The sequence below is a fragment of the Coturnix japonica genome, chromosome 5 (assembly GCF_054131305.1).
Source record: "Coturnix japonica strain WE chromosome 5, WE-NBRP24, whole genome shotgun sequence".
NCBI classification, from domain to species: Eukaryota; Metazoa; Chordata; class Aves; order Galliformes; family Phasianidae; genus Coturnix; species Coturnix japonica.
The window spans coordinates 10,820,824-10,844,324 of NC_140667.1; the positions used below are offsets into that span (position 1 = coordinate 10,820,824).

At 47.6% G+C, this 23,501-nt stretch overlaps 1 protein-coding gene across 7 annotated transcripts in view; it reads right to left on the reverse strand.

Annotated features, from left to right (window-relative positions):
- LOC107314488 (USP6 N-terminal-like protein) overlaps window positions 1–23,501 on the reverse strand; it is a 56,035-nt gene that overhangs the window by 10,439 nt on the left and 22,095 nt on the right. For 5 of the 7 annotated variants that reach the window (XM_085548352.1, XM_015863720.2, XM_085548351.1 and 2 more), the window contains 6 exons: window positions 9,990–10,180; window positions 6,361–6,434; window positions 5,818–5,903; window positions 5,696–5,735; window positions 5,219–5,299; window positions 477–584 (listed from right to left, as the gene is read on the reverse strand). In XM_085548352.1, the coding sequence (XP_085404478.1) occupies window positions 477–584; window positions 5,219–5,299; window positions 5,696–5,735; window positions 5,818–5,903; window positions 6,361–6,426 (381 nt within the window). In that variant the 5' untranslated portion in view covers window positions 6,427–6,434; window positions 9,990–10,180. Of the gene's footprint in view, window positions 1–476; window positions 585–5,218; window positions 5,300–5,695; window positions 5,736–5,817; window positions 5,904–6,360; window positions 6,435–9,989; window positions 10,181–16,978; window positions 17,192–17,621; window positions 17,957–23,501 lie in introns of those variants that run through there. The other 2 variants (XM_015863721.3, XM_015863723.3) reach the window with 2 other exon arrangements.

Consider the following 23,501-nt stretch of genomic DNA (forward strand, 5'->3'; position numbering starts at 1 on the left):
CTAGTGGCTACTGGCTCCAAGTGCTCTGCGCTACTGCACGGACCGGCAGCTCGGGGAACCAAAGCCAGCACCTTCATTGAGCTTTCTGCCTGCTCTCATTTCCAAAGATGCAGTAACACCAACAGCTCCTTTGCCAGCTGCCTGCACAACACACATGGGAGCAGCACACTGGGGAAGCAGCTGGCCAGCAGACCCCAACCTGACAAACACATGGATAAGGAGTTTATCCTCCTTTCTCAGCCCTTGCTAACTTTAAGCCTCGGAGTTCTTCGCAGGTCACTGCAGGGATTTAGCCCAGCTATCAGAGCATGCTGCACTCTACCCATTCCCAAAAGCTTCCCCATGGGGATCTCCCACCTCCCCCTGCCCACGACAGATGCAGATTCCCATGTCCTCAGTGGGTCCTATGTCCACCCTGGCCCACCATAGCAGCCAAGGCACCTCCCTCCCCACTTGCTCCTGTGCTGGTCCCATACCTCATATTTTCCTTCATTCTCCTTCTTCATCTTCTCAACATCCAGCAAGAGAGACCAGACTTGGCCTCGTACCTGGAGCGGAATTCCTTTGTACACACGCCGACACATCTGCCAGAAAGAAAAGGCATGCACTGTTAGTGTACCACAGCACGGCTGTGCTCACATGGCACAACAGCAGCCCTCAGCTAGTGGACCCCTTATCTCTTTTCACAGTCACAGAGATGCGTCCACAACAATACCTGAAGGCAGACAGACGCAGCAAGGCAAGTGGCAGGCTACATCAAGGGCTCTTGGTTAGAGAAGGTAACAGCCCACATGTATCCCTCAAGCAATGACAGGGATCAAACAAACGTGTGAGTGTTCCCCCTTCTAACTCCATGTGTTCGCTTTATGCCTTTCACAGATGCCTTTCCTTTTTCTTGTCATAAGGCCCTCTCTCTCTGAACAGACCATTAAATTTCAATGGGAAACAGAAAAAAGAGCTTTTTGTTCCAACCCATTAAAAGAACTTAAAAAGAAAAGAAAAAAAAAGTGCCTTACGCCTGAATATTTTCCATGCTTGCACTCATCCCACCCCCTTGAAACGTCTTACAGCTGCACTACAGAACCAACTGCAGCATTCCTCTGGGTTCCTGAGGACCCCAGGGCTGCACAGGCCCAGGCTCCAGCTGCAGGGGGTTTATGTTAGGATGTGGGGATCCCCTCGGTCCCCTAAAGGGACTGAAGGACCCTATAGGACAAGGCAGAGCAGCAGCTCCATGCCCCACTGACCACAATCCACGCACGCTGTCTGGCTTAAACTTATCTGACCTCCCCTCAAATCCCTCTTCTCTTTCCATAAGCACGGTGCAAGAGAAGAGCTGTATCTCAAGGGGAAGCGTCAAACCACACAGTATCAGCAGGAGGTTTTCTCGTCGTGGACCTGCAATGTCGCCTTTGCATCCCTGGCTCTAAGCAGAACATCTGCTGCTGTCACCTCTCCTTCCTGACACATCCCACACCATCAGCTTCCTCTCTTCTCACCTGAGTTTTTAGCACAGGCCCTGCCCCAGATCTGCTGCTCACTGCTCCGGGCAGCCTCACTTACTGTGAAGGTCCTACACACAGTCTGGACCACCACACCCTACAGAAGCCCTTTGTGAGACCAATTCCCCTGCAATGTACAGGGATATCTACACTAGACTGTGCTCAGAGCCCCATTCAGCCTGACCCTGGATGTCTCCAAGGACAGCACATCCATCATCTTTCTGGGCAACAAGGAGCCCACGAGAGCCTCAGAACTTCGTGAAGCACAAGCTGAAACAGGAAGAAGAAAATGGAGCATGTATCCATTAACAATCATCCCACGATTTGTTTATTTCCAGAGTATTAGGAAAGGGTGGCTGATAGTCACCAAGGTAGAGCACGAAGCTCAGCTTTGTGGGAAGAAAATTATTCTGTTTTGAATTCTCAGAGCTGTTATTGTTATACTTTAACAAGTGTGGCATATATAGTAAATGTCTCTAATGATTTTCTCCGCACAAGAGTGCAGCAGAAACAAGGGAGTTAGAAAACATGCTGAGATGGAAACGAACTAAAATGCCTCTTTGCTATTTATCCAAAGGCTTTCCTCCTCCCACCACTTCCAGAAGTGCAAGTGATAAAACCTCAGTGCTGTGAATCATGGAGAGGGAAAATGAGCAATTTTCCTTTGTCGTGAAACTCGAAGGAAAACAGGGAAGTTATCATTAACAGCAGCAATTATGTGGGAAGGGGAGCACAGATGACAACAGCTGCTGCTCTGAGTGAAAATGAAGAACCCTCCCAAGTCACCATCTTTTGGCTCTAATAAACTGCTCAGTGCTTGCTGCTGTGAAAAGAGACTGACACGGACAAAGAGGGCAGGGAGAGCAAACCCCATCCCACTTCATAAGCAGAGGTGCTGGGAGCTGAAGTGATGGCTCCATGGCTTTCACCATGGACTCCAGTGTCTGCGGTGATCTCTACTGCCCTGGTGGCACATCATGAGGACCACAATGTGGTGGCTGTGGCAGAGACCATTTGCTACAACAGTGCAACCCCTTCCTTTCCTGGCAGCAATACAGCAGGGAGAAGCCTTACTCAGCCCAACCCTGACGTGACAAAGGTCCGCGGGTTATCCCAAGCAGGAGCAGATTGCTCCCTGCTGGGGGTCTGTGCCAGTCAACACAGAGCCCTGATTCATCCTAAACCGTTTTGTCGGCACACATCAGATTAAGAACCCAGCACTTCAGTGACCTTTAACAGAGACAAGGCCACGCCTGTGTGCAAAGATGGGCTTTGCTAAGAACCTGACAAGGCCACGCCTGTGTGCAAAGATGGGCTTTGCTAAGAACCTGACATCCCCAGCCAAAGACATCCCAGTCCAAAGTCCTAATGCAACAAGCAGTGAGGATGCTGCTCACAGATCACATCCTCTCGCCAGCCCTCAGACCCACAAGACTGATGCTTCTGGTTGAAATCCAGTTATTCCAAAGCTACAATGAAGAAATCAGCCTGCTATCAAGAAGCACGCAGTGTAGCATTTTTCCCTTGAACTGCTGTGCTTATGCTTACATGGCACCATCGGGGCATTTCCTAGAATCCTATAAGTAATAACACAGATTTAGAACAGCAGTGAAGGGAGCACAAATCCCCCAGCCCTGCTGTGCTGCACCCTGAGCCACACAACACTTCTCTGCAAGTTGGCATGCGTTGGCTCTGTGTGCCCTTAGCATGGACTCATTTGTTTGCACTGTGTCAAAACCAAGGACAAAGACAAGGCTCCTGTCTTCAGTAAGAGCCTTCTTTTTAAGACAACATCAAGTCCTCTCTTTGCAGTCCTTTAAATTCCACACCCCTGAGCTGTGTCAGCCATCAGCTCATAACACCAACCTCCAGGCAGTTTCTGTGCTCTCAATGAAGCATGGGGCTGTACAGCTCTAAGAGTGCAGTATCTTGCCTTCAAAACAGCAATGCAGATGGTGGTGTGCTCTATGAAAGGGACTGATGGGGATGGAAAACACATCAAAGTGAAGGTACTCTTCTATGCTTCTCAAGGTTGTGCTCCTTGCCTCTCCACAGTGAGCTCAACAAAGTAGCTCTGATACATGCACTGATGGTAACAGCAGCAGCACAGAGCTTGCTGCCAGCAGTGCCAGCAGGCTGCCAGGCCTGACTCAAAGCTGCTTTGTGCTCTTCAGCTTCATGCTCTCCCAGGCTGCCGCCAAGCACTGTGCCTCAGCCGCTGGGGGGATGACGCTGAGCACCAGGGCTCCAGTCCTACAGGGGACAATGCCACTTCTGTGTCCTGGAGTGAGGGACCGTTCACAGGCTGTTATAAATAACAGCGTCATTTATTCCTTTACACTCCCTGACACAGGGACCTGTGAGTGGCTTGCAAGCAGCCAGGTCATACAAATCCTACTCCTTGGTGCTTCCTGGGATCAACCCTGGGGCTGGACATGGGAATCCCACAGCTTGGACAAAGGAGCAAGGCAGTTGGTTTGTCCTGTACTCCTCCAGCACCTGATCTTCTTGCTGGCCCACCTCAGCTGACACAGGAGAGCCAAGGTATGCTCAGCACACTCCAAACACAACAGGGCCCACTGGGATTGCCTGAACACTGCTGGAATTTGGTATTGTATCCACAAGGCCACAGAACAATTAACGCTAAGTTCTAATTAGAGAAGTCAAGGCCACAGGAGAACCTCCATTTTTGCCACCCACAGAATAGCACCGATGAAGAAAATAATTATAACAGCGCTGAAATAAGAAGAGGGACTAAAACATCCCAAGCTTATCTTCAGTCCCATTCTTGTTATAACAAAAATAGGATTTTATTTAACAGAAGAGAAGCCTACTGGTGTTCTCTGGTTGGGTGAACTTCAAATTGCTCCAAGCTGCCAGTGATCAGGAAAGGGGATGCTCTGTTTGCAAGCTGCTCATTGCAGCCTCCAGCAGCTGTGCTGGCATCCTCTGGAGAAAGCTCTGCGGGAGCCAACACAAGGGGCTTCTGAATGCAGGCAGGTCAGGCACAGCGCCTCTGTGCTCAGCAAGGGTCTGAAGCCTGCCATCAGGTTTGAGGCTTTCTTGCTTTAAGAGGTTTGTCCTAGGAATTCATTACAAATATTATCCATTAAAATTAATTTGGTTTTGCACCGGCGTTTGGTGCAGTTTACTTGCAATGTCAAATCCAATGCACAAGGTTAACGCTTCCACACGTGTCTTCCACAGATGGGTGAACACCATCCACTAGGCTCAGCAAACAGCCAAAGGGCTTCACACAGGCAAATCGAGAAGCAAAACCCTAAATCTAGGTCACATCCTAGACTGATATATCTCTCCCCTGGGAGTCTTGCAATGAGAAAACCAGGAGGAACATCAGCTGTACCCACTGCATTGTCCATGCCATGCCCAGGTGCTGCACTGTCACCTGCAGTGTGCAGCAGGGACTCAGCTGGGCACACACATGCCTGCTGTGCTCCTGCTTGCACAGGTGGCAGTGCAAACATGTAGACAGCAATTAGGATTTCTCATCATATTTGAGTCAGAACAGAATTTTCCCCTCTACAAGTAAGCCAATGAATTTAAGGAAAGCATCAAAATACTGAAGACTAACTAACAGGTAGAATTATTCAATATTTTCCATCTGTTTTCTCTCTTAAACTTCTCTGAAAGTCTGACTTACTCAAAGGAGTCATCAGAGAATCCCTCCTTGCACGTGCTCTTTCTTTCCACTTTACCTTGTCACTGTTTCTGTATTTGCCCCATTTCTTCAGCATCTTCAGCCACTTGTCCACACGCTCAATTTCCTGCTGCTTTTGCTGGTGGGAGGGGGAAAAAGACAGGACAAATTTAAGAAAAAAGCCATAGAGTACAATTTCTGAAAGAATAAGACTTCCTTCTCTTTCAGTTTAAATTTCTGACAGCCAAACTTTACACTCAGCTGCATACAAACACCTCTCACAGGAGACAAGAATAACCCAGAGGTGTTTGCAAGAGCTGGCAATTTCAATACTCAGTCATTAAAAAAGCATTGAATAAACAAGGAGAGATACAGGCTTAACATGCAAAAAGCATTTCCAAAGGGATCATTCCTTGACAAAAAAAGAAATCCTTCCAGGTTCAGCCAGCCTCAAATCACTAAAAACACGGATCACTCCACCCCAGATGAGGTTACAAGAACCCAGTACCCATGTTGGCAAAGTAACAGCTCTCACCTTCTCCTCCAAGGCGGTGCGGGTTGGCAGCTCCTGCTCACTAGAAAAGTAAGGGGTGACAAGTTAGCCATGGGGACAGCAGGGTGTATGTGGTGAGGGTGGAAAAGAAGATCAGGACTTACTGCAGAAACCCAAAGCGGTCAGTAACTTTGTACAGTGTGAAATCAGCATCTTCCCACGGGTCAATTGTGGCTCCCTCCTGCCTGCCCTGAAAGCAGAAGGAAGATCAATGAGCCACATCAGGAACGGAAATACCCCAGTGCCCGCATGCTAAAAAGCACAGAGCAACAGCACAACAGACCAAAACCTACTCTAAAGATTAAAAATGCAACATAATCAATGGAAAAGTTTACAGGTTGAAACCATCCAGCTTATCTGAGGTACCACTGCTATGGGCTGGGAAGGGCTGTACATCACAGCAGGCAGTACTGTTGGGTGTGAGCCATCCTGGCTTCAGTAAGGACACGGATGCATTGGAAATCCAAGGCCCTCATGACTATATAGAGCATATATGGGATCCTAGACTGTGAGAGAGGATGGGCAGGCAGAAGCAGGCAGAAAGAGCTCAGCTGCTGCAGCAGTCCTTCAAAGCATCCTTGCTTGACCCATTGATCAAATATCCCCTGCCTTAGCTAGTGCACCAGGGAGAAATACAAGGCTGGTACCTTCTCATACTTGGCAATGATCTCCGCTTTTTCCTGGGTTATTAAAGTGTCTATATCTTTCTTCATGTCAGAAGCTGTAAGGCAGAGGGAAAAAAAAATTAGAAAAAGAAATAAGTAAGCCTGTACACAGCATAGGAAATATTTTAGGAAAGAGCTAATAAGGAAAAGCTTTGCTGAGAACTTTAGCTGCCAGCCTTATCTGAAAGATAAAATGAAGCTGAGATTGAGAAGTCTCCATACAAAATCTGCATGGAGCTCATATGCACACAGCTCAGCTGCCAGCTCCTCACTCTATACTGGGAAACAACTGAATTGGAGCAAGCAGGATCTCTGTCTACACAGCAGCTGGAGTGGGAGATGCTCTGCCTTTGCACAGTCACATGCTGTACAGAAGACAGAAAGCTTTCAAAACTGAGAAGAGCAAACCAGCAGCACTGATGAATTCTGAAGTCCACCAGCTCCAGACAGGATAAGCGCTGGAAGTCGTACAGTGTTATCGTGCAGTGTTATCATTCACAGGGCTGTGGCTTTGCCAGCCAACAGGTCTCAGGTGGAGAGTGCACTCTGAGGGGCAGGGAGGGAGCTGGGACTAGCAGCAGTTCCCTGATGGCTTAACCTTTGGAAAAACAAAGTCTGTACACACTTAGGAGTACAAAGCCTCTTAGAACAGCTTGTTAGATTGCTTTTTGTCTGCCTGAAGGAGATTTCTGCCTATTCTGCCCGCTGTAAGAAGACTCAGCAGGGTTAGGAAAAAGCTATTAAGGACCATCACAGCCTTAAACTATTCCCCCCACTGCCACAGATGAATCATCCAGTGATTTACCCAGAGCATCTGAAAGCTAAATGACTTTAATAATACAGTCCAGAGATTTATTGTCCGGCTTGAAAGGAACACATGGGACCCTTAACTGGACAGAATCCTGGTAGAAATTACTAAATGAACCACGTGGCCAGCACACTGACTGTCCATGTGTGCTGAGCAGGAGTGGGTCGTGCTGGTCCTGCCCAGTGCTGGGTGCAGATGAACACAACACACAGCAAATCCTGACCCTCTGAAGGCTGCAGTGCAGGAAGAAAAGCACTACCTCCCCCATTTTCACTTCACAGATCCATTTGATAACAGCAATGTCCTTTTTCATTCACTTGCATGGTTCTCATTAATTTCAGGACCTATGCAGATCAGCCATTAGAGCCACTAGAGGTAAATGGGATCACTGCTTCCCATGCTCCCCTTCTGAGAAATTTGAATCAAAGGAAATTTGCTGTCCTGCCCCACCTCCTTCTTACGTCACTTTTGGGTTGTTATGAGAATTCAAACGAGATACTTAAAGTGCTGCTGAAAATATGAAGTTTCTGCAGGCTGGAGGGAAGAACAGACTGTATGTAAAATTTAATGCACAACTTTTTAAGACGCTTATGAAGTGGAAATTATTCTGACCACCTCTACCACACACCGTAATAGAATAACCAGAGGAAGAACTATTTGGTAAGAAAAGAAGGCTTACATAGCAGAAGAAAGCAGCAAGACCACACGTGTTTTGGCTTCAGCCTCTGCAAAAGGCTCCCTGCAGCCAGAAGCCTCAAACTGGTTGCAAAGCAGGCGGTTCTGTACCTCTTACCTGGAACACGCCTGTACTGACCTTGCTTCTCTGTACTGTACTGCCTACCCACACTGAACACTGCCTAGCCACCAGCAAACCCAAGCTCTTCACAAAATATCTCACCTAGGAGAGCCTAGATGATAACAACCTTCCCTTTGCCAGCTTGCCATGCATTTCAGGTATTGTCTGCAGCCAGGTGTCTGCATCCCCACTCCATGACTTCGCAAACATTGCTATTTCAAAGTCAGAATTACTGTTATAATCCTCCCCAAGATGTCTGAGGATGCACTGAAGACCTGGCCAATGGTGATGCAGAGCTTCATAGAGGACCGCAAGGAGTTGCACATCAGCATGTTTTGGACTTGATAATTCCTCAGGGATCCCCTTAAACTCGGGATATTCTATGACATTCTATGACTTGAGATGCCCCACAAGAAATTCACTTCAGCCTCAATACAAGATCTGACACCTTGCAAAGCAGTTTTCTGTGGAGTCTGTGGCAGAAGGCAATTCCCAGCCTCTGGAGGGAGAAGCTGCAGTGATGTTGTGCTGATGCACCCTCTTGCTCACAGGCTGAGCTTGAGAAAAAACAGCATTTTCTTCTCAGCCCACTGCTTTAAGCAGTGATTTCCTGAGCGAGCTGAACCCTGCTGCTAAGCCTCCCTGTCTAGGCACTGCTGAACACTCACAGCCTCCCTGCAACCAATTTCCCCTTGAGTCAATGCTGTTCCTTCCCCAGGCGGAGCTGCCTGGGCCACCTGCAGCTCTCCTCCGCACACTGCCCCCCAAGGCACAGCTCAGAAACCTGCTTGCCTGCCTCATCTCTTACACTGTACCCATGGCAATGGGGTTTCTAATCACTGCTTGGGTGAAGGGCAATCACTAGTAACTGTTACCCAAAGAACTGAGTTTAAGATGTTTTGGAGTCATGAATGTGCCAAACAAAAAAACAAAGCACCCAACATCTTGGCGTGCAGCACAACATGCTGGCCTGTATCAAACTGAAACTACCGTGGGACACAGTCAAAAAGGTACATAGCTGACAAGTGCGCCCACCACCATGGAAACTTAGAAGATCTCTGTTCCTGTTCTGCATTCTATTTTAAAAGCACATTTTAACAAATCAACTCACGTCAAACCTCAGGCTGCCCACGCTACAAGCCCGCTCTCTTCCTGCAGGAACACGGTGCAAAGAGCCGACCTCTGGCTGCTTGACCCAGGATAGTGCTCAGAGCAGTACCCTGCAATGCACAGCCCCAGCAGCACAGCAGCTCAGTATGCAGTGGGCTGCAGAACCCCTCAGAATGCCTCAGAAGGTTTCACTGAAGCACACAGACAGACCTGTGCCCTCCCTGCTTGCTGTTAATCTCTCATCAGGCAAAGCGTACACTCGGTTGCAGCCATGCTGCAGAAAAGGGAATCAGAACTGTGCTCACAAAGTCAATAATGGCTTCAGGAACAAAATTACTACCGGGCAGGAAGAACACAGATACAGGAGATCCTGTTTGCATGTTTACTTCCTTGACTACGACAAATCCAAGAGCGTACAGGCACGTTATTATTTTGCTTTTCCTAAATAGTCATGAAGTCAGCTGAACCTTAAGGAGGTGACTGACTCAACTGAGGGTCTCTGCAAACGACTGCCCATACATCACTTTCCATGACTCACAGGTGTGTCACAGACAACTCAGATGGGTTCCAGTCTCACTCTATCTGCATCATATCTGCATGCATCATAACATTACAGACACCTCCACAAGAACACATTCCCCTCCTTTAGCAGGGGCACTGGTGACAGCTGAGTAGGTCTCCAGTGCAGGCCACATGATACAAGTAGAGTGATCTCCCAAGCAGCCCAGAAACAGAACATTCAGAATGACCATAGAACACACAGGATAACTGTATAATTGACAGCCCAGCACAGGTCTGAACAATTTACTGCCACAGGCATCAAATAATTGACTTGGGGTGATTCGATTGGCACATTAAGCAAAGGGAACGTGGAGATGCAAGGCACCACACCCTTACCTGCGCCTGTATCAGGTGCCGAGATGCATCAGTTCAGCCAGAGTTGTGCTCTTCCTTTTGAGCATCTAACCAGCAGTAAACCCTCCGTCTCAGGCTGCGATGATTCCTGGTCGTGCACTCACCACGGCTCAGCCCTGGGCAGCCCTGTTGCACAGCTGTCTGGAAAAGGGCTGGTTCCTGCTGACGGCTCACTGCAAAGGAAACAAGGAGCTGGTGAGCTCTCCATCCCACACTGAGCATTTGTGGGCAATGGGGGTCAAGGTGAAATTGATGTTCTGCAGGCTGCTCTACCCATGATCATGACATGCAAGGAAGGAAGCTCACTGGGAACAAGGTGGGATCTTGTGCTGCTAGCAACATGCTGGGAGATATGACTCCCAAGCTGACCAAGGGGTTGGTTGCAATTGAGAGAACAGAGCCCCACGGTGTAACTGTCATTATGACAGCCTCAAAAACTGGTATTTCTCTCCCATTTTAAGCAGCTACAAAAAAAAAAAAGATGGCATGAAGGCTATCAACCTGCACTGTGATACACTGACACATACACAGGAGGAGCAGCAGGGAGAGGAGTGAGGCCCAATTCCTCTGCTCCCACACTACACCAGGCCAGCCCCAGCCCTTATGCAAAGTTCAACTGCTGCAATGCCAAACCGCAGCTCCAGACGCGTGCTGAACCCCTCACAGGGCTGTTGGTTCTGCGTACTGTGCCTCAGCAGCTGCTATTCTTAGATCTTACAAGGAATTAAAAATAAATAAATAAATTAAAAAGGAAGATGCAATGCATTTTTCTCTCTTTTTTTAGAAGCTTTGCTATTTAAATGATTTCTACTTGACCTTATTAAAAAAAGAAAGAGAGAGAGGGTAGTTAAGAGAATGCAAAAGTCCACGTGCTGTTGTGGGAATTGAAAACTTATTTTCTCCTCCATCTTCCATTCCAGTGTCTATAAATAAAGGCCAAAAATCCAGAAGAAAAATCCCCCTCTTTGGGCAAGGCATAAGCTTGGAAAGAAACTGCATAAACACAGAGCTTAGGAGCAGACTTCTGGCGGTTTCAGAATGAGGAGCAGTTTACATTTCTTCAGCTAAAGCACAGGAAGATACAGCAATGATTGCTCTCCACTTCAGCATGCAACAGGCAGGATGCTGAGCTGCCAGCAGCCTGTGCTCTCCTTGGCACAGTGGGACCACATCCTTGTAAAGTGCAAATAAGGAAACAACACATGTCCTATGATATAAAGGCACTGGGACAGCCAATGAAAATAAGAGGTAGGAAGCTAAAAATCTACTAGCGATGAGATACAGCTTGTCCACAGAAAACTTACTGAAAATAGCCTGTGAGGCTATTATAACCCTAAGCTGCAGGCATCTAAATTGAGTTAAAATGAAATGACACGTACTGCGTGGGTCTCGCCTCTGGTCACATCCCACGTTTAGGACAAGCAACCCAGACTAGACCAATGCCCATGCTCCCAGGAAAACATGTATTTGAAAGAGGTTCCTCCCTGCACCACTCTCACTCCTTCAGCCACTGCAATGGGTTTGTTGGGTGACACAGCAGCCAAACCCATTCACCCTTGGCAGCCCCAGCAGGGACACTCCCTGACCACATTAATTGCTGGCAGCTCCCTGGGCTCCCTCTACCTTCAGACAGCATCTCCGGACCCTGAAGCACAACTGCTGTTAACTTCTTCCCTTCAACTAAAACCCCACGTGATCACATCAAGAAATAGCGAAGTTCAGAGAAACAAGAAGTGTCTGATGGAAAGAGATGTCTTCCTGAGCTCCATGATCCCTCGCAGCTCTGCAGTACAACATTAGGACACGCAACGCTTCCAAGGAGTAATTAAAACAAGACTGCTTTAATACAACGCAACCTTTCCCTTCTTTTTTGTTTGTTGATAACTCCTAAAATGACCCAAACTGAACGCTCACAGGAATTTTGGCTATTTTGTGCAAAAGCACCGTTATATATAAACAAGAAAATGTAATGGTTGTTTTCCCTTTGAGGAAATCACTCACACAAGAAGCCTCCCTTCTTCCCTTTATGGAAAACATGTTTATAAATCCAAGTGGAGGGGAAGACTTCAGGCACACAAAGTACTCACCACAGCCTCCAACTTACGAAACAGCACCGACTAAGCAGTCAGTGTAAAAACAAAACCAGGTTTTGGTGTGTGTGTTTAAGCTGTTGAAATCAACATCTGTGTAGTTTGGTCAGGGCTCCAAAATACTTATAATTCACAAGGCATTTGGCTGTTACCACTTCACCACGGTTGACATAAAGTGCGTGTCTGACACTTAAAATGGATCCATGGAGCCTATATGCCAAAAAAGACAGCCATGCGGCTGGAAAAGTGTGCCAACAGCTGGAAATCAGTGATGTTACTGCAATAGTAGTTCAATGCAGCAGAAACACACAAAAAAACCTTAGGTTCTTAACACCTCGACAGCCACCTTCGCTATTCCATATTCTGTACTCCTCTATCAGTCTGTGGCATACACTACCATGGAACAACATAAACCACTGACATAACAGGCCATCCCAAACCATCAGGAACTAGTAGTTCAGGTTTGCCAGCCCAGCATGTTCTAGTTTTGAAACCTCCTGTGACGATGCCAGCATTGAGACGAGGCAGTAATTTGTCTCAGTTTCTGGGGAAAGAGCCCTCCCCATGAGCTCATGGCCTGGCCATAAGCCCAGGAAGAGGGGGGCTGAGAACAGCCCATGGGCAGTACCCACAGGCAGAGCTCTGGGAAGCTTGTTCACCCGGTTCCATTGCCATGTTTCCCAGTTTTCTTCCAGGTGGGTCACCACCCCACAAGCTCAGCATCAGCCCTTCCTGGCTGCCCCAGATCAGCTCTGACTGGATAAGAGCCTCCATGAACAGCTGAGGAGTGTTTGTAGAATGCTCTGTTGACATGTAAAGATGAATGGGAAAGTTGTAGGGGTGGACAACTTTGTGGTCTGCAGCTCTGGAAACAGATGGGCTGCATTGTGCAAAAAGGCTCTGAAAAGGGAACTTGTCAAGAAATAAGCACCTGAGAACAGTGGAAGGTATTCTGACAAGGAAAGGCATAAATAAACTGCTTTCAGTTTTCCTAAAGAAAAGAGTGGGGCCAACAAAAAAGTAAGATCCACGCTTGAGTTCGACTGCAGATGCTGAAATAAGACTTTAAATAGAATAAAGATTGCATGGGAGTTGGTTGTGGTTTTTTTTTTCGCACTTTATTTTTTACCGAACATCAAGTCACGAGTAGGAAGAGCTTTTTTAGAGAGCAATCGGAGCCTGTTTGCTCCACATCACCACTTAATTTAGCAGAGGGGCCTCTGCTGAGATGAGCACAGCTCTTAAGACACAGTCACTGAAATCCCAGCTGAGAACAGGACAAGAGGAGTTCACCTGCCTGGTTCCAGCATCTTGACAACACAATTACTTGTCAGAAGCAGACAAAGCTAAAAACTCCTCAACTATCCAAAGATGCTGTGGATAAGCCAGATTTCTTACCACCATTTCATGCACAAACTTCCCAAAATCTCAGTTCTACAACATCACTAGCAAAGTTCATCAGTTGCCAGACTACTCTGTATCACTGCATGCATTTAGCACATGAGAGCTATGACCTCACTCACCCCTCACACTACAGGACCCAGATTCCCCATCTGGCCCCCTGGTCACAGAGCTCCCCAACTCAGTTCAGGAGCTGAAGCATCCCAAACCCCACCTAGGGGTGCCAGAAGAAATAATTCCATCACCCAAGTGAAATATTATATATGCACGCACCTGTGCCAGCACAGCAACACAAATACTTGGTAGAAACATATCATTTAGCAGCGCAACAAAAGCCACAGCACTTGTGCAACGTCCATATGACACAGGACAGCTTTCCTATCACTGGCCTGCAAAGAAGCTTCAGGAAGTGTCTGTGTCTCCAGCAACCACACTTCTTCAGCTCAGGTTCTCTGCATTTCTCTTCCTTCTCACTGCTCACATCTCACTGCTCAATCCCGCTTTGTGGTCCCCTACAGCAAGAGAATCTCAATCTCTTTTACAGCTCAATCGCTTGCAGCCCTGATGCCTGCAATGCACTAAAGCAATGACGCGTTTCTCCCACTTCCTTACATTGATGGAAAACAAAAGCACCTACTGTTGCTCAACATTATCACAAAACATTTGCTTTTCCAGACTGTTTCTCCCCTCCTCCTTTTGGAAGGGACTTTGGCAGAACAGCAGCCTCACAGCTCTCGCTCCCCACTAGGAGCAGTCGTGGGTGATTTGGGAGCTGAACTGCACCCCATTTCCAGACAACATTCTGCCACTCAGGCACTCTCTGCTCTCACTGCACACTGCACATCCTTCCTGCAGACCCCTTATCACCCCCAAACCCATACTGCTGCAGACACTGGTCTTTTACAGCAGCCACGAAAGAGCACTATGCTACCATTTAGGAATATCAAAATGAAGGCTCCTACTTCTTGCTCTCCCAAAGGCAAGAGTTTTTAGATGCAAGTTGCAACTTCAAGCACACATTACAAGGAACTGCCTAAAGCTGCGCTAAATGACCTCAGATGCTTTGGGTTTTTTAGATTCTAGAGGACACTGAGCTAAGTCAGCTCAGCTCCACATGTGGGACCAGGGAAGAGAAACATCATCACAAGGCATCACATGGCTTGGACATCTCTTACCAACCATACTTTGTATTCACAGCAAGTACAGACGAGTGCTTATTATTTACCTGTGGCTTGACTGCCCTCCTCACTCAAAATCATCAGAACGAGTACAGAGATGCACCGAATGGCTCAGAACACCAGCGGTTTCCTTACGACAGCCCAACTGTTTCCGCTAGCAATTATCAACAGCCAGATAGCATCAGCAACCCAAACTGAGAGTGCTTGTGCAGCTCCTTCTCCTCATGTCACCGCTTCTTGAGATTTTCCACAGCCACTTTGAGGTCCAGGACTCAGACACCAGGAGAGGAGCAGCCCAGCAGCTTGTGGATGGATGAAGATGACCTTTGTGTTTTACGCGGGAGTTCATCTGCCTATCTATAGCATCTCAGTGATGACAACATTTGTGGGAAAGTCCCAAATCTCTCCACATAGTGAGCAACAGATCAAACCACTCCACACAGACCTCAAACTTAGGTTGCCCTTCCTAATGCCGAGCTTCTACAGGATTCTTAAACAGCAGCATTTCTGTCTGTTTCCATGTGCAGTTCCTTTTACACTTCTTATCCAAACTCAGTTTTCTGAGAGGCCGAGATCTCACAAATTGCATTTCCAATTGCCTTTCAGAAGCAGGTGAAAGCAATCTTACAACTGCTGCAGACACCCTTGTGCCTTGGAAAAGGCCCTCGCAAGATACACCCAGTTCTAAATTCATATTCAATTTGACACTGAAATCCACCATCAGAAGCAAATCCAGCAGAAAACAGGCTGCCACTCCCTCTTCCCCTCCCCTCAGCAACACATTTTGGCTGAAAAAGCTTCTCCAACTACAAATGCTTTCAAGCAATTGTTATAGAAGTTTACTGAGAGACGGTCATAAAAAACCATATTTTTAGCTGCAGCTAAAAATACCCAATCCCCACACCCATTCTTTAGAGAAAATGTTATCAGATGTCACTTCCCAATGTTCAAAACATATTTGTTTGTTTTTTAATTAAGGTTCTATTGTGAATGATGGATTTTGTTTCTAGTGACCACAACATGGTACCTTCAATCCTAATGACCTTTGCTGTTAGTTCAGTCTCAATCTATGCCATCTGAATTGCAAGGAAATAGCATCTAGCTACCAGTACCAGGCTGCAAAGTGCCTGTGCTATCTGCATTTATCTTTATTTTTATAGCTCAGGATATCGACGTGGAGAACGTGGGAAGGAGGCAACGTCAACAAGCAGATCAGAAACAGCGTGAGCATCAGCATGTGTGGGTTAGAAACCATGCCTCACCCAAACCTGAGCTGGGGTTTGATAGGGAATCCTCTGTATGGGCAGGCTGAAGGGGAAGCTCAGCTGCTGCCCAAAACTCTGGAGGAGGCCTTCAATGTTCAGTGGGCACCAAGAGCCACCCCACGCTCCTCTTTGTGAGCACCACCACATAAAGACGCGGGTCATGTAGTGCCCATTAGGTGCAAACTGCAGATGGAGATGATTTATGCAGCTACAGGCATTTGTTTAATAAATACTGCATACGGCCTTCTGCTAATTTGTAACAGTTCATCAACTCTGCCCGTTTCACAGGACCCCTGCAGTGCTATGCATTAATAATAAAACACATTTTTTTTCTGACAGCTTAAAGAATATTTTTAACATGAAAGTGTCAGCATTATCCGCTCAGAGCTGAGCTGTTCTGGCTGACAGCTTCATCACATTACATGCAGAAAACAAGCAGGGTTCTGAGCATACTTCACTTGCACCATACAGGCCCTCCAAAAAAAACCAAACCACCACCTGAGCCCCAACAGCAGAGCTGCTAAAAGCAGCGCACACCAAAAAGCATCACCTGCCACAGCAGAACAGACCAGCACAGGGAAAGATGATGCTGAGTGCTTGTAAAGACAGAGCAAATCAGAACCTCTGGTTTACTGATTTGCTTTAAAGAATGGTTATCTCATTCAACTTTGTTGTTGGCAAATTCAAGTTCTAGAATGAGAATGGAACAGGTTAGGAACAAGCCACTTGCTTGATAAAAGGACAAGATAGAAGAGATTGAGGAAAAACGTAGAGAACTGGTAAATTTTTTTGCCTTCTAACCCTTCATGTATATACACTGTGTTCCCATTTAGAAACCCTCAGAGATGTCAAGAGATAGAACTGAAATTAATCTGGTTCCTTACAGTGGTACCCAGCCCACTGGTTCCATTCCAGGCCACCACCTTGCTACCCTATGCTTTCAATGCCCTTTGGAGGATGCATCCAGAAACCCTCCCAAAGAAGAGCAGAGCCCAGGCAGCTGTTACCTGCAGCAAAAAACACTTGAAAGGACTAACCTGGAAAGTGATGAGCAGGAAAACAGGCACAGCTATGGCATCAGCCTTTACAAACTTCCTTCAGGAGATGCACCTGAGAGTGGGGTGAGGGGAGAGCAACCCAAGTCCCTGTTGGGTGATCACCTTGTGCTGTCCTCAGGGAGGAGACCCCAAAGGATGTCCCAACCGTGACGCAGCCCCACGGCCTCCCCTCTGCACATGGAGCCCAGACCAACTCAGAGAACTTGCCCACGTGGTGACATCACCGGGCTGGTGTCTAAATAAAGGAAGCTTTTAATAGAATTTCCCACTGACGGGCTTAATCCGGTAAGCTCTGAGAGCCAGGGCTTCATCAAGGGAAGGAAGGAAAAGGGAAAACAATAACCGCCCGTTCTGGGGCCAGGCAGGTAGGCGGTGACTTGGGAAAGTAACCAAAACAAACCAGGATTGACTCCCCAGTACCTGTGCATGGGATATGAGGCACCTGCATGAGCAGCACTTATTATGAGGGAGCTCCCTCTGCATTCACTTATTTTCTTTTTAAATCAAAAAACAGCTCAGCCTATTTCTGCACCAGGGTAGGGAAGAGAAGGATGAAGATGAGGAGAGGTATGATGAGGATAGGAAGAGAAAAAGCTGAGCTTGAAGGCTGGATAACACATACTTTCACATCAGAGGGTCCTTCTGGCTTCATGTTCACGTGGCAGGTTCTGTGCTTCCTAAAATCAAACCGGAGTTGTCCGCATATTTAGATTGCTCCTCGCTGCAAATACTTCCAGGACAAATCATCAGCAAGCAGCACATCCTGGAAGCTCTCTCTATAAACACCAACGAAACCAAAACCGCCCAGAGGTTCAGGCAAGTTCACACGTCGTGCTCGTCATCGTCTTCTGTATAACTCTTTATCACTTCCACAGTGCCACGGAGCAGTTCCCCTTCCTCCCTCTGCTCCTCCAGCATCTTGGGCTTGGCATCCACATGGAGTGCCTTGCGATAGCCAAGTGACTCATGCTGCAGTAATGCGGGTGGGAATGGCTCCCATGCCCAGCCTGTAAGGACACAGCCTTTTATGGTATTTTTAGAGTGGAAGTTGTGGTTCTTTGTAGCACTTTGCTTTTTGTTTTGCCTAGAACAGAGCTCACACTGCCTGTGCCCCAGGACCCACAGCAAGGAGCCCGTGCAGGTTAGGAATGAGACAGTGATGCTCTCTATGGTCTCCCTTCCCTGCAGTGCCCCCACTCCACATGGCAGGCACACAGCTCTGGCCACAGCTCCAACACAAGGACACATGTTGTGCAACGGACACCTTGGCAAAACCATTTTGTAAGGATCCCTTCCCTGCATCCCCTAAGCTCTGTGAGCCTGGCTATGGCAGTAGGCTAATGGCTCTGGTGACAGCCACCGGACAAGGAGAAGAGCACACTGTACCTGCCCCTCAATGGGCTTGCAGCATCCAACAGGTGCATAGTGCTGCCAGAGGCCACTGAGACCCATCTCATCTGTCTTTCCCTTGGTGCGAGCTGAAACTTAGGACTGCATCTCTCTCTACTTAGCCAGCAACCATAAAATGTACTCTTTAGACTTCCATCCTGTAATATTTAGCTGAAATGTTATCAGGAAAAAGCAGACAGGTGTTGTGCTGAGAGCAGGTTCCCAGACCCACAGACACTGAGCATGCAGGAGGAGCGCTGCTCCAGGGACCTCACCACATATGGCTTAAGCTTGGCAGGGCAACACAGCCTGCTGCAGGAGCTGACAGTCACACGTGGGATAACAGAGCATCAGGAATCCTGAAACAGGGTTCCAGTTTTAAATGTGCAGCAGATCACCTTACAGACAGCTCTCTGCTCCTTTCCACCCAGAGCAGCATCTAACTTCTCTAGAAGAGAAGGGAACAACAATTTCTGCCTCTTCACGCATCCCCAGTCACAACTCCAAACAGCAGCTAATTTTAATCCTTTCAATGTTACTCAAGAAGAAATGAGATGATAACCTGCACATGCAAAAGAAGTCTAGAAGAAGAGCCATCAGGATGAAGGCAATAGTAATTGGACCTCCTGATACGAAGCACCCACATCCAGTTTTCCTTTTGCCGGTACCAGGCAGCAGTGGAAGCAGCTGGCTTACCATGGGTCGGTTACGGAGCTCACCGCAGCACGGCAAAGGAAGTGCAGGGAGCAATGCTCTGGGACGAGGGCTGGAGCACAGCACACAAAGCAGAGGGGAAGTCAAGGGGAGTTACACATCAGCGAGCGCACAGCCCACTATGTACCTTGGAGGCAAGCCAGAAAAGCAAAATCTACAAACAACAGCACAAACCCCTCCAACCTTAAACGCAAGTTGAAAGAGAGCCTTAACCAGTTCGGTGTAGTCGCAGCATCCATTGCCTACAGCACTATTCAAAGCCCCAGGGCCCAGCTGCTGGGCAGGCACACCTCCAAATGAGTCCTGCCCCTCGCTGCACAAATCCCCAATGCATTTTTTGAACTTGCACATGCCCGGCGCACACTGCCATTCATTACGCATCACCCTGGTGATGAGCTCAGAGCTGTTCTGCAACTGCCACTTTTGGTCTCCCAAGGGGACAGACAGGACTCCCCAGATGGTCTGGGAGGGAGACTGCTGCTCCCTCGTACATCTCCAAGCGCAGGGAGTCTTCCTGCAGTTCGGCAATGGATAGAGACTACAGAATTAAGGTTCAAAAAAACCAAGATCACGTGAAAGGCTCCATCCTGTTCCAAGGAACACAATGAATTTCCTGCTGTCTTCAATGGCTACACATAAAGCCACAAGGACCACGACATCACCCCAATGCTAACTCCCATCTCAGTCCTGCAGAGCCAGCTCACATTAACTCTTTCTGGCTCCATTTCTCACCAACCAACCAGTGGCTGTGTACAAGGCAAAGTGAACCACTCACCTTTCACAATTCCTCATTTGGACCAGCACTATCAAATCTGATTTAAAAAAAAAACAAAAACAAAAAAAAAAACAGGGAGAAAAACAATGCAGCACCGAACAAAACAACAAACCCCAAGCCTAAGAGCATCAGGCATCAATTCCTACAGAGTCTTAATGAAGATGCCAGGCTGGGACACGTGGAACAAACTTGGCTCTGATGCAGCCCAGCTATCTGCTGGTTATGGCTCCAAAGGGGCAAATTCGGCCATGCTGAGCACAAGCTGCTCCTTGTGGAAGTGGCACACAGAGCACCCACCTCACCCTGAGCTGTCAGCAGGCTGATACGCTCAGCTGGAGCTGGCCTGCAGACTGCATGCTGATAAGAGGCTTCAGAAGCCTTGCACAAGAAAACAGAATGAAATAAAACCTCAGCAGGGCTGGTTCTTCCCGACATGTAATTTTTCCCCAGGCGGTACAGCATAGTGTGAATGTCATAGCATGTTGGGCAGGGAAGGGCAGGATATGGCAGTGTGCTGGCACATGGGAAAGCCCCACAGCAGGCTCTCTTTGCCCAGTGGTGTCTGTGCGGTCCCAACACAAAGCCTCTAAGTGCATTTCAAGCTCAAAAGTCAGCTGAAACAGGTCCATTCTCCCCTCCCACTCCATAAATACGATCCAAATTGGGTCATCTCCTAACAGTATATGAATGGCATTCATTTAAGCCTCTGATGCTGTGCTGACATAAGCTGTGTCCTTTCATTCTCTTTGCACTGTGAGTGCTAAAGATGCTTTTGTACAACTCCTGAAGTACTCCATTTAAAAACCATGGTAACTAGGGCATTGCATTCAGTCGCTCTTGAAAAAAGCCAGTCCCCTTTCCCCTCAATAGGCTTTTGGATAGCTCAGGGACAGACAGAAAAACACTGCCTGATTCAAACTGCTTGGCCTAATGGCTGGAGGTGGGATGCTGTTACACATCACTCACAAAGTGCTGGGGAGCCTCAAATGATGGGGTTCAGCCTGTGTCCAAGGTGAGACAGTGCCCACTGTGTTGGGTGTTGTGCCATAGATCTCCTGCAGCTGAGAAGCAGCCAGAAGTCATTAGAGCTGCAGCATTAGATGGGCAATTCCATGAACGATTCCTTTCCAATATCCCAGCGTGGCAAGCAGTGAAGGAGAGAAAAAGCAAGTCTTGCTGCTATCTTTACACAGCAGCAACAGTTGAGTGAGTTTCAGAGAGGTTTTTCTTGCTAGTCACAACTCTGAGGCATTAAAAACACTTCTGTATTTCAGAATTTGGAAGCCTGTCTCCGGGCACCAGAGATGTCCTCCTTTCTGAAATGGAAATATTCAGCCGTGTGGGCACAGGGATCGGATGGAAAGAACAGGGCAGCTCCCACTAAAAACGCCACTAAGTGGGAAAAACTTAAGTGAGGAGGCCCTCTCAAAGAAGGGACATTTGTCTAAGACAGAAGGCCCAATTATTTGTTTTTCTTTAAAAGGAAAAACATTCATAGCTCTGTGTTCATTACAAAAATCATATTCACCGGCAGCAGAAAGTCTAACGCCTTAAACATGACCTCATTGCTGCACCTCCCCTGCATGCCATTTTAGCAGACTTTTTCTTCTCTCCAAATCCAACTACACACCATTACGGAGCCGCATTCCAAAAAATTTAAGATTTTAAAATTAGAAATCTTTAACCACAACGTCTGCAAAAACACCCTGCCAAAGAAAATGGCACAGCACGAAAAACAAAGTCTACCCTATAAGGCAGCTTGTTCCAGCAGTGACGCACGGAACGACATTCTGTGCCTGCCTGTAGGAACCGAACCAGATGCAGGGGATGTGAGGTGTGCTCCCATTCCAACACAGCATGTTTCAAGCCATTGCAAATTAGCTCAGTGTCGCCGTACACCAGCCCAAGGAAGAGGCCAAGAGTATAACAATGATAGAACTTACACTCGCTTGCTGGAGATGCAAGCTTGTTAGAAGACAGTGTAATGTCTTGCCTTATAGAACACCTTTGAAAAAAGGAAAACCAAGGCACGTAATGCCTAGCTGATTCCATATGCAGACAGATGAAATGAGCTTTCATCAGCCAAGCAGAGACAAAGCTGAACTCTGGGCCACAGATAAACCGTGCCATAAGGGTCAGTACACAAACCTACAAGAGCCTTCCTGTATGTCTGTGCTGCTGTATCTAATGCCCTAACCTGCTTACTGATGGAGGTGCATTTCCTGTGGGATGCTCCTTATGTCCAAGACTGGCTCCATGCAAAAAGGAAGGCACGGCTCCAGCATAGGAGGTAAAGACCCAGCATTTCAGCTCCCAGTACCTGACTGAAGCAACTGCTGGTTTATGGGATTTTCCACTTCAAAAAAATATACATTTCTTCTGGCTAACAAAGCATCATCTTTCTAAGACAGATGGCTGTTACCAGAGAAGGGAAAGAGGTGAACCAAGGACAAGCTGATCAGATAACTCTGAATTCCCTAGTTCTGCTGCTCTGCTCAACCCATAGCCTTACTTTTCAGCAGGACTAAAAGAGAAGGAAGCTTGTAACAGAAAACAAGAAAACCATCTGGAGAAACTCTCACCATCCACAGTCTGCTCCACAACAGCCTGTCAGTGCCTGCGATTATTTTCATGGCAGTTTTGTTTACCAAAGAGCTACACTCTTTGAAGTCCAAAAGCAAAACACTGCGGTGATCACAAAATGTTAATCGTGCAGCTGATCACATAGTGTTTGGGGTGGGTTAGTAAGCTGCTGTCAGAGAAAATAAGTTTCCTCACAGTCAAGTTTACGAACGTTTCATCAATTGCCTCCTCCTCCGCAAGAAAGCTGCCCAGAAGCTTCCCAGACCTGCCCCCTCTGCCACATTACCTGGCTGCTTTAAGTTAATGAGATCCGTAGCACATGCTTTGACAAACACTCTGGCAAGCAGGGCTACTTCGACCTGCAGCAGGGCTTCTCCATCCCTGTGCCAAGCATTTCTGCCTCCAGCAGCAAGCTGCTGCTGACAGGCACTGCAGGTGCTGCTCTGTCTTCCTTGCCCTGTGGGTCAAACACCTTAGTAAACAAAGATTTCATAGCTGGTTATGAGTACCACTGGGAGCCTGCTCCAGGGTCACAGGGATACCAGGCTTCTGATTGTGGAGGTCTGGCAGTCACCTTCCTTAAAGCACAACATCTGTGATCTTTTTGCTCATGCTCTGTTCCTTCTGTCAGAGGAAGGGCAGACCCATGTCAAACCTCAATGCTACAAGCAAGCTTTGGCTTTGTGTTGCCACAAGGTTCTTCAGTGGTATGAAAGAAATAAAAAAATCCCTCACATTTGCAGCATGAGATGGAGAAGTCTGCAGTGACCTTGGCTTCAAGAGGAACACGGGGTTTCCCAAGCCAACTTGTGTAGCAGACCCAGAGATCTGCGGCTCAGGAGGTGATCCTGGCTTCCCACCCTACCTCCTGTCGACAAGCAGTCATGCTGATACATCCTGTGTCTGTGTTCAGAAGCAAGGATCTCCCACTCATTGCCTGCATTTTCCATAGCAGAAGTCCCTTTGGCATAGATTGTGGGTACAGACCTGGCCACTGCAAACAAAGATCGCTTGTCTGCAACCAACTGAGATGCCTCCAAT